Source organism: Rutidosis leptorrhynchoides, chromosome 2, assembly GCF_046630445.1.
Source record: "Rutidosis leptorrhynchoides isolate AG116_Rl617_1_P2 chromosome 2, CSIRO_AGI_Rlap_v1, whole genome shotgun sequence".
In the NCBI taxonomy this organism is placed as follows: domain Eukaryota; kingdom Viridiplantae; phylum Streptophyta; class Magnoliopsida; order Asterales; family Asteraceae; genus Rutidosis; species Rutidosis leptorrhynchoides.
This window is the reverse complement of record NC_092334.1, coordinates 165,336,980-165,348,891: the sequence shown is the minus strand read 5'-3', so window position 1 is coordinate 165,348,891 and position 11,912 is coordinate 165,336,980. Positions and strand designations below refer to the sequence as shown.

General features: G+C 33.5%; 1 protein-coding gene and 1 long non-coding RNA gene across 2 annotated transcripts; one reads left to right on the top strand and one right to left on the bottom strand.

Annotated features, from left to right (window-relative positions):
• Positions 1-3,466, top strand: LOC139891552 (uncharacterized). Its single transcript, XR_011773700.1, has 5 exons — positions 1-368; positions 1,756-1,815; positions 2,544-2,734; positions 2,852-2,920; positions 3,285-3,466. It is a non-coding gene; the product is annotated as an uncharacterized lncRNA (long non-coding RNA).
• Positions 3,467-7,582: 4,116 nt separating this feature from the next.
• LOC139891551 (protein NTM1-like 9) lies at positions 7,583-10,861 on the bottom strand. Its single transcript, XM_071874527.1, has 4 exons — positions 10,587-10,861; positions 9,953-10,245; positions 8,239-8,526; positions 7,583-8,162 (listed from the first exon to the last, which is right to left on the bottom strand). The coding sequence occupies exons 1-4, from the start codon at positions 10,735-10,737 to the stop codon at positions 7,674-7,676; spliced, it is 1,221 nt and encodes a 406-aa protein (XP_071730628.1). The 5' UTR covers positions 10,738-10,861; the 3' UTR covers positions 7,583-7,673.
• Between the last annotated feature and the right edge of the window lie 1,051 nt (positions 10,862-11,912).

Sequence of the window (11,912 nt, the reverse complement as noted above, 5' to 3'; positions counted from 1 at the left end):
GCCACAACTTTTATCTCCTAGACCGCTACAAACCCTAAACCATCTGCTACATCTTTTTCTCCGTTCAAGCAACCTTCAAATCACATACACACTCCTCTAACCCGATTACTAGGGTTTATTGCTACGTGTGTACTCAAATCAAAAGGATGATCTTCCTCATCTTAATCAACACTTCGTCCCATTCCATTACTAAATCCGTTGCGGGGATCAAAGAACAAGAGAATCGGTGCAATCCATTACTAAATTCGTCTCTTTCAGTTTCACCATCTTCATACGACTTGAAACCCTAATTTTAATTTACAGGTGCAATTACCTTAAAATCGATTTCGGCAACTACCCGTTGGAATCACAAAATCGATTTTGATTTGGTATGTATCCAACACACCTGGTAAATATTCATTTGAATTAGGGCTTTTAATTTTATTTTATATTTTGGTATTCAGTTAATTCTGTAATTTGAATTCATCGTGGGAAGAGAATGAACACAAAAAGTATATAGTTGTGATGCTCTGTCACTTGCCAGATAAAATATTAAAAATCAAATAGTTGGGATCGTTGATATGGTTTGGTTTAAAATTGATGTTTTTAGTTTATATTATTTATCTATATCTATTATTCATATAATATTATAATTATTAATATATGTTTGGATTTGAACCAAGTATGATTCGACTTGTAATGTAAAATAAAAAATTAGACCATTTATTGATGCTTACAACAAAGGTGTGCGAATGTTGAAATGATTTAAGAGGTTTGTTAATTGGTTTCATTTTTTACTGTTACAACAAAGGTGTGCCATGATTCAGGTGCGTAAGATCTCTGTTAATTGGTTTCATTTTTTACTATTACTGATGAAGATTAATTTAATTGGTTGAGTTTTTTTTTATTTAGGGGTTTGTTTTTTATTTCAGTAAGATAATCATAATTCCGTAGATGAAATATGATAGCTTATCAATCGATTCATATGATAGAATGACATTGTGGTGGCGATACTTAGCATTACAAAATCTTGGAAAAAATATGCAGAGCATCTTTACAAGTGGAATTAAACATTCCAGTTGCAAATGATGGGTTCCTTCCATTATTGCAACGTTGATGTACCAAAGCATTTTTGAAACTGACACTATTGCACTTTTTGATAAAAATCCACTTGCTTTTATTAAAAGTTTTAGAAATTTGGTAAATATATTACTTCTTTCACAATAATAATTTATGTTAATATATTTCATAGCATGATTACTAAATACTCTCTATAAATTAATTATATGCATTTTAATTGCTTTTAAGATTATAGAGAAATTAGTTGTATCCATATTGAAGTATAATTGCCTTCATAGAAGTTTTTTTTCTTTTCTTTGTGCAACTTGATTACTCTTTGGATGAATATGGAATCGTTCCCCACTAATTTGTAATGGTATTACTACCCTTTCCTTATATCCTGTGTGTCTTTATATGTTTATTTGGTTGTTTATCATGTCTTGCAATACTTATTGAATGTAGTTGAATGATTTTTTAAAAACTATTTAATTGCAGGGTATAATTGAGATTCTGTAGGGCATGCCTCACTTTAACTTATAATATTCCAGTCAGAATATGTAACTATGTTGTTTTTTTGTCTATCACATTTTTAATGACTGGCATCATATACATAATTTTATGGTCAGAAGATCGGTTTAACCATAGAGTAGGCTTCTTTATAAAATTAGACAAGCTATTCATAAAAGGTTCTAACTGAATGACTGCCTTTTTCTGCAGAGGCAATATACTTCGGAAAATGGTGTGAAAGTGTGCGCGTCAGGCTTACTACAACAAAAGGTATTACATAACCTAACGTAGTGCTTTTCAATGCTGTGATGCCAATATTGTTGATCTTTGATTTAATCATCGACCTTAATTGTGTGTTAAAGTTGTACATGAATTCTAATTGTATTGAATAAATTTTAATGACGCCCGAGACATGGATATGATACAGTGTATCAGTGTACCTAAGGGGTTTGTTGGTCGAACAATATTGGCATTGTTGTTTGTGATAAGGATTGCATACTAAAAAAATGCATTATTTATGTTGAACCCAGGTTGACCCCATGACCCAATTTGTGTAGTTTGCTACTTCTACTTCTTTGTAATGTATTTCATAATAGTTTAGCAAAAATGTGGACTCACACCCTCATTGATTATAATGCACGATCTCAAGTAGGCAAATTGGTGTAACCATTCCGATGAACACCGCATTCTTTGTTACATATATATATATATATATGATTGGTGGGTGGCTGGAGATGTTGCTCATATTCTTTGGTTGAAGCAGTTACCATCTCCCATTTCAAGAATATGTTCATTGTGATAACTAAACGTAATACAACAAATGTGATGGACCCAGGGAGTGTATATTATTCTGAAACTCACCCTTATCTCTACTGCGATCTCAAGTTCACATGTATTTTTTACCTAACCAACTTTGCCATTTTTATGTTTTGCCTCAAACGTGGATCGTTCTGCCAAACTGAACCCATCGTTACAAAAATATGACACGATAACAACAGGTATACTTGATTAGATATACTACTGAAGTAAATTATGCAATCTTTGTATCACACTTGAACTTCTTTATCAAGTGCTGTCTACAAAATAGATGGATACACAAGGAGACAATGCAATCAAAAAGATGAGAAGTTGCTTCCAGTTGGTCATTCAGTGGGTGAAATCTTGCTCTACTCGATGCTAGCTAGAAATGGTATGATATGCATAGTTTTTTTAGTTCTTCAAGCAGGTCAATGGATTTGTTGCAAGTAATTCGCTTCTCCAAATTTTTTCTAATTGTTATTGTTTTGTTTTTTTGTTTTCCATATAGAACAAGAACTGAAAGCATAGAATACGACTGAACTGAATCTTAGTCACTGAGCAGATAGTGAAAATACCGGTATGTTATCTGACAAAGAATTCTGACAATTTTGTCAGACCCATCTTATTCAAAGCATAGAATAAGAAACCTTAGTACTTCATGATTATATTGAGCTTGAACCCACTTATAATACAATATTTTTTCCAGTTCAACTGCTAACTTATTCATGTAGATGTCATCCTGTTTTGTATTCCTTTATATAGAAGTTAGAATTGTTTCTCACATTTTATGATTTTGGTGTGCTTAAAGTGGTATATGACTGATTTGCATATTTATTTACAGTGCTCTTTGTATATTTTGAGATAGAGTAAATAAGGCCCCCTTTTATTTTCTTATTGACTGAAGTACATATGCTTATTGTTTTTATGATTTTTTTTTTCAGTGTTACATTGTATGGAACAAGTTCAAGGCATATGGAAGATTAGAAAATTGGAACAATTCATTTTGTTTCCATTCAAATACATATGCCCCGGTTTGATTTTTGTTTATATATACATGTGTGTCTGTATGTTGAAGAATGTTGTTTTGTACTTGGTTATATATTCCAGCATTTACACAACAAGGATTAACATAATTTAAATGTTACATGATTTTATTCTTTGACTTTCGGTCAAAATCAGTAATCGGTGCAGTGTTTTATATTGAATCATTGATGGAAAACTTGGTAAAATCAACAAGCAAGCAATTGAACCATGTATGAGCAATTGTACATGTGTTTGATAACTAATATAACAAACTATGTTAGTATGTTTTGTACAAACGTGTTGGAGCCAAGTTAATTTGCAGCATCTTCATACTTCTGTTGGTGAGCCATCACTACAAATTAAAAACCGCGTTAAAGGTGATTGTTTTAAAAGTTTTCTTGTAAAATCCCGCGAAGTCGCGGGTTATAATGTAATTGGTGAAAGTCAACACTTTTTGACAGATGATCCGAATCATTATAAGAAATTAGATGTCGTTTATTTAGTGTGGATTGATGAATGTTATAATGATTCACTTGATTGAACTGACCTTTTGGGTAGATATAACCACTCGGGTCAAGTTGAGTTGAGTTTTTGCTAGGGCAAACAACAAGTACTTTGTTGTGTTTGTGCTTGGGTAAATTTACATACTAAATTTAAATTTGCGTACTAATGTCGGTAATATGTGCATTAATTATATTTCACATTTCTATATGATTAATATGTCTAAGCTTACTGTTTCTCGGGCACGTTTAGTCTTAGGATCAACATTTTTTAATCTATTTGGTACGCGGCGAGGTTTTGGTATTTTGAACTGAAGATCTTTTTCAAGTACATTGGTATTAACTATTAAGTAAAACAAATTTATTAAGTAGATTCTGATATTGTTGATTATATGGAATGCTTAAATGTTGATCACATAGAACCCAGAAATGAACCAACACCGAAAACAGTAGCAAATGATGTTGACCGTATAATATCATTAATTCATATACCATTTTAAATTCAATATATTAGTTGCGGATGAGTACCCGTGCAACGCACGGGCTCATAAATCTAGTTCTATACAAATCATATCCTAGCTAACTTATATTGTATTATACATGTATTCTAATATATTATGTAATCTTGGGATACCATAGACACGTATGCAAATGTTTTGACATATCATATCGACCCATGTATATATATTATTTGGAACAACCATAGACACTCTATATGCAGTAATGTTGGAGTTAGCTATACAGGGTTGAGGTTGATTCCAAAAATATATATACTTTGAGTTGTGATCTAGCTTGAGATGTGTATACACTGGGTCGTGGATTGATTCAAGATAATATATATCGATTTATTTCTGTACATCTAACTGTGGACAACTAGTTGTAGGTTACTAACGAGGACAGCTGACTTAATAAACTTAAAACATCAAAATGTATTAAAAGTGTTGTAAATATATTTTGAACATACTTTGATATATATGTACATATTTGTTATAGGTTCGTGAATCGACCAGTGGCCAAGTCTTACTTCCCGACGAAATAAAAATCTGTGAAAGTGAGTTATAGTCCCACTTTTAAAATCTAATATTTTTGGGATGAGAATACATGCAGGTTTTATAAATGATTTACAAAATAGACACAAGTACGTGAAATTACATTCTATGGTTGAATTATCGAAATCGAATATGCCCCTTTTTATTAAGTCTGGTAATCTAAGAATTAGGGAACAGACACCCTAATTGACGCGAATCCTAAAGATAGATCTATTGGGCCTAACAAACCCCATCCAAAGTACCGGATGCTTTAGTACTTCGAAATTTATATCATATCCGAAGGGTGTCCCGGAATGATGGGGATATTCTTACATATGCATCTTGTTAATGTCGGTTACCAGGTGTTCACCATATGAATGATTTTTATCTCTATGTATGGGATGTGTATTGAAATATGAAATCTTGTGGTCTATTGTTACGATTTGATATATATAGGTTAAACCTATAACTCACCAACATTTTTGTTGACGTTTAAAGCATGTTTATTCTCAGGTGAATATTAAGAGCTTCCGCTGTTGCATACTAAAATAAGGACAAGATTTGAAGTCCATGTTTGTATAATATTGTGTAAAAACTGCATTCAAGAAACATATGTCGATGAAATATATTTCTATTGTAAACCATTATGTAATGGTCGTGTGAAATCAGTATATTTTAGATTATCATTATTTGATAATCTACGTAATGTTTTTTTTTTAAAAACCTTTATTGATAAAATAAAGGTTATGGTTGTTTTAAAAATGAATGCAGTCTTTGAAAAACGTCTCATATAGAGGTCAAAACCTCGCAACGAAATCAATTAATATGGAATGTTTATAATCAATATGAACGGGACATTTCACCTAACGGAGTGCAAGTCGATACCCCTTTTGTCTAACTCTGTACGAACCGGAATCCTCTTTTTTCGAACCCGCCAAGCGAAAATTTCCAATTTTTTTGGAACGAGATTGTTTCTTAATGTTTCTTGTGTAGAAAAGTGACTTCCTAAAAGTTGCTCGTTGATAACCAAAGAAAGTTGTTTGACTGTAAACCGCCCGTTAAATGCAAGTGTCCACCTCCATTCGTCGCGACTGCTGATGTCGAACTTGTAACGCGCTATCAACTCTTCAAGTGCATCTAGTTCTGATTTTGTACGCCCATTTGGTTCCCTGACCCAGTCGAAATTTGTTGTGGCCGAACCTGAGTTGCCGTTTACCCACACCCGATCCATAACCCGAGCGTCTTGTTGTCTTTCAAGCTTGAAAAGTCTAGGAAATCTTTGGCAAAAGTTACTGCTCCCCAACCACAAATCTGTCCAAAATGCTGTAGAGGCCCCATCCCGCACTGTTTTACACATCGAAGCTGAAAAAGGAATGCCAATGCTATCGAGAAAGCTCTTTGCCATAATAATATTAGACCATGTACCAGAATAAGGTGAACGAAAGCCATCACCCCCCGAGCCCAAACCCCCGTTCGAACCATAGATGCTACAAATAATTTTCACCCAAAGCGCGTTGGTTTCGGTTTTAAACCTCCACCACCATTTTCCCAATAAAGCCAAGTTTTTACTTTTTAGTGACCCAAAATTTAATGCCCCGTGCCCGTAAGGTGAGATGACACCCTCCCATTTAACACAAGAAATTTTACAACCCGAATCCGTCCCGCTCTAAAAAAACGCACGCCTCACGCTCTCTGATAATTTAAGCACACAATGGGGAGCAGAAATAGCGAGAAGTAATATAAAGGTAGACTATTTAAGACCGATTTAATAAGAGTTACTCTTCCTCCAAACGACAACGTTCGCATCTTCCAATCCGATAACTTTGATTTGATTTTATTGATCACAACCTCCCGATCCCAATCCTTTAGTTTTTTCATTTTCGAGCTATCCCGAGGTTAATTAATTATTTAGTTGAAGAAAAAGATTGACCAGTTATATTAGTAACTTCTACAACCAATATCATATTAGTGACATCATTTGATCAAGCTTTATTATAAAATCTATCAATGTGTGTTGGATTTGGGATATTATCAAATATATTACATTACACATAATTGTATAACAAGGTCACTAATTTGGTAGTAAAGTATATTTAGCATAAAGTTTAGGCCACCAAATGATATTCCTTTCACACCTACTGATAATAATTTTTTTCTAATTTTTCTCTACAATAGATATCATAAAAATCATATTAAAATGTTAGAAATAACTTTTCGTACTTTTGCTAAAAGGAGATCATTATAAAACACAACACGAAAGATTGGTATGGAAAAAAGGTTTACATCTTGTTCATAAGATCTTTATTGGAAGACTGATTAACGTCTCACGTGATAAGCTAAGGGGTATCTTTGGTAAGAAGACTTTTAAAGCTTTCAAGAGCTTTTAATATTTATGAACGAAAATGTTCATATACAATTAAAAAACTTCGTTGTAAATAGGGAGAAAAATTAAAAGTTAAAAGCTACTATACTAGAACTACCATTTAAAAAAATAAAAATCTAACGTTTTGTAATTTTACCTTTTTAACAGTTCCAGTTTCTCTACGAAGTACCTAAATACATTTAAAAAGTTAACAGCTAACTAACTACTAACTACCAGCTAATTTTACCAAAGATAATGGTCTAATGGCGCCGTTGGGACTATCCAAATTATTCATATAGCGAAAACTTGCAAGAAAATGATTAGTAAACCATCACATCCCATTAATATCAACTCAAATACACCAAGTCGAACATGAACCTAAGTAATACAGACTAATTTCTACAACTTTTGATCTAATCAAAAAAGACGAAAAACAGAGCATTCTCTAAACCCTAATGAGAAGATAACAAACAAAACAAGAAACACACTCATTATCTGAATCACCCGAGACCTAATAAAGCGACCATTACAGTATGCTTTCACCAAAATCGATGGCTGCTTTATCGAATCAATATGCAGACGAAGTCTCCTAGAAGCCGTCCCTTGCCCCATAACATTTTCAGTACTCGGGTCAGCTTGAAATTGACGGGTCCGAAACTTGAATTCGGGGCGAACCGTTTTAAAGTTCTCATCATCGTTAATATCAGCCCGACTGGTTGATGGTTCCGAATTCATAACTTGCTTATCTTTAAACGAGCCCTCGTTTCCATTTTGTATGAGTGACAACAATTCAGTGAGCGAAACATCGGGTTCACAGGTGCCATCTTGAAAATCTAGTCCGTTATTAGCACTCCCAAAATCATTCGCAAACCGTGAATCTAAAAGCACCCCTAAATCCGGACAAATCTGCAATATTAAAAATAACGTTAAGTACATAAAACAGAACTTGGATTTGTATTATTATATTTTGAACTCGTTTTACCTTCTCAGTTTGTACGTTTTCGGTTGGTTTTTGTAAATCAGAAATACTGGTTTCAAAAGGAAGAGCGGGTTTATAGGTCAGAGTATTAGCAGTGTCAGTGACCCACGTATTTGTTACATCAGTTTGTGGGTCCCGCAGTGATGGTCCTGGTGGGAAATCAAATGATGCATCATCAGGAGATGATTTGTGTGTAATGGGAGAGAAACTCGTTGGTTCTTGTTCATCGTACTTGGGTCCATCAGTGTTTTCTTCTGCCTTTCTGAATAAACGACAAAGAACATATGGCGCCTGCATGATGTGAACGAAAATTCAACATATGCAAGAATCTATTACAATGTTTACATTTTAGTGTACTTAATTGTTTGCTGATGCCAATACAGACCTCCAAAAAAAATTAACCGAAACATAGAGGTTAATTAGCATCATGTACAAAATCAATTCATAAGTATAGTAGCACATACTCCATTTTAGCATTATCATCTGCAGAGCTTTAATGTAATACCATATTGTAACAGAATCCTTAACGCATCTATGATAAATCGTCCAACGCTAATATCTATGGCGCTATGCTTCAAATTATCAAATATAAGGAGTGTAATAAGATAACAATATAGGGTTTGTGTGATTCTCACATACCTAAGAACCCTGCTTGCACAATATGGTGTTAAACCAATACATCCTCAAACTTGTACACAATACGATAAAAAAATTATACTCCGTATAAAATTAGACTCATTGTATGCTTAGAATTTGTTCCCATTGTTGTAAAAGCCCCCTCGACTAGTCCGGATTTTTAATTAGTCCGACTAGACCCTGATTTGGCCGATTTATTCAGTCAAAGCGGTCAAAAGTGCAATTTATCAGGTCAAAGTCGGATTTATTAGTTCAAAGTCTGATTTATTTGGTCAAAGCATATCAAATACAGTTAAAGTCAAACTTGGTCATCATCTGAATATCCCTTGACTGGACTATGACTTGACTGATTAGTCCCTAAACGGTCCCGTCCAACTAGTCCTCGAACAGCAACTTTTACAAAATCATTTCATAAGTATAGTAGCACATACTCCATTTTCGCATAATCATCTGCAGAACTTTTATCGAATATGAAGTAGTAGATATCGTAACAGAAACCCTACGCATCTATGATAAATCGTGCATCATTAATATATATGGCTCTATGCTACAACATAAGGAGTGTAATATGATAACAGTATAATTGGGTTTGAGTGATTTTGACATACCTAGGAACCCTGCTTGCATATTACTCCGTATATAATGTTAAACCAATAAATTCTCAAACTTGTACACAATACGATACAAATCATACTTTATAAAATTAGACGCATTGAATGTTTAGGAATCGTTCCCATCGTTGTAATAGTCGGCCCCGACTAGTCAAGAATATGAAGTAATCCGACTAGGCCCTGATTTGGCCTACAATTAAAGTGGTCAAAAGTCCAATTTTATTGGTCAAAATCGAAGTTATCAGTTCAACGTCGGATTTATTCAGTCAAAGCATATCAAATACAGTCAGAGTAAAAGTTGTTCAACGTCTGAATAGTCCCCGGCTAGTCTACAACTTGGGTACTTAGTCCCTAGACGGTCACGCCCAGCTAGTCCTCGACCCGCAACTTTTACAACCTTGTTTGTTCGTGCATCTTAACATTTCACTAAACTAATACGAGTTATGAATCAAAACAAAAGTAACGATTACCTGACCAGGGTTAGTACCATCAAGATCTTCTTCGGTAGCACGATACTCATGCATAATCCAATGAGTACGTTCTCCTTTCGGCGCTCTTCCTCTATGAAACACCAAAGTCTTTTTCATACCAATAATTTTACCATCAGAACCACGCCCCTTTGTCTTTATATTTCGGTCCTTACCTGTCGCTTTCCAATAACCTGCACCCGTTGCACGATTCGATCGATGACCATTCGGATACTTCCTATCTCTAGGACAAAAGAAAAACCACTCCGGATCATCCGTTTTTATAATCGATTGACCTACACACACAAACATAACAAACCAACAATCACATATCACATATTAACATAAACCTGTAAGATACAGTATTTTTTTTTTCTAAGCGAATATATATATATATATATATATATATATATATATATATATATATATATATATATATATTAATCATAAGATTCCATAAGTAATAAGCACAAATTCTAGATTCTAAATTGGGGAGGTCAAAGTCAATTATATGCTGATACTCAAAATACAAGCACATATAAAAAGCATACCTAAATACATATACATATTACATATTAATAATTGAAATTAAATATAAATATGTATAGAATATAGATATAGATAGATATATAGATACCAGGTAAATCCCAGGGTTCTAATTTGCAGACGTCGACTTCAGGGATGATGTGAACATCGGAATGACGGCCGTTAATTTTTTGACGGAGGTAATAACTGATGAGTTCTTCGTCGGTTGGACGGAATCTGAAACCTAACGGTAGTGATTCCATTGATGATGAATGTAAAGGTGAAATGTAGTAAAGTTTAAAACCCTAGAATTGTGTATGTATGTCTGTATATGGATATATGTATGATGGATGTATGTATGTATGAATGATGATGGTGTGGGGGAGGAAAAAGATGGAGGAAAAGGAGTCGACTTTTGAGACGTTCGGCTTCTTTATAAAGTTAACCATGGTTACCAAAAAAGATGGATACAGTGACTGAGTGACTCCAATTAAGGTTAACTTAACCAACTTTTGTTTAAGGTAGTTAATTATAATTACCGCCAAGTAAATCGTATTATCATTTGCGTATTTTAGCACTAGATTTTTTTTGTTTTTATTTTTTAACGACAATTTTTTGGAATCGGTAGATAATTTATTTCAACGACCCTCATCATTTGCACATATCACACACTTTTGGGAGGAAACCCGAAACCGACCGACGGTACGCGGAAACACATTCATTCGGCCAGTGTTTCAGGGTAGAGGTCCGTGAACGAATCCGGTAAAACCTCCATATATGGTCAATATATATCACCATTATTGGTATTCAATTATTTAAAGAAAATCATGTCATCCCTAAAAATCGAACTCATGACCTCTTCATATCCCATAATACAAAGTACATGAGGGAACCGTTAGACTATGGCGCAAGTTCTTAGCACTAGATATATTGATCCAATGACTTACAAAAATTTTTCTAATAACAATATTAGAATATTAAAGTTGTCATTATGAGATAATTTGTACATCAAATGGTGGTAAAATTAATTAATGATAGTTATTTCTATGAACAAGTATCTACAAATGTATAAATAAAACACATATGTCTTAATTTTTTAATGACAACCTTTAAGATTGTCATTGAAAAATTTCATGACTTAGTTCATATCATGTAATGATTTGTTTTAACACTTTTTGCAAATATATTTATCTAAGTAGTCACAAAATCTGTAATATTTAAAAGAGAAAATTACACGAATAATCCTTGTGATTATGAGCAAAACACACAAATAGTTCAAACTTAACTTTTTAACCTTTTAGTCCAGAAGTTTATATTTCATTCGTGGATACTACAATCACCTCACAGACGTTAAATTCATTCTGTTATCTTTCACGTGTCATTCATATGAGGGTAATTAATTACGTCCTTTATCTTCATCTCCATAAGCTCTTTATCC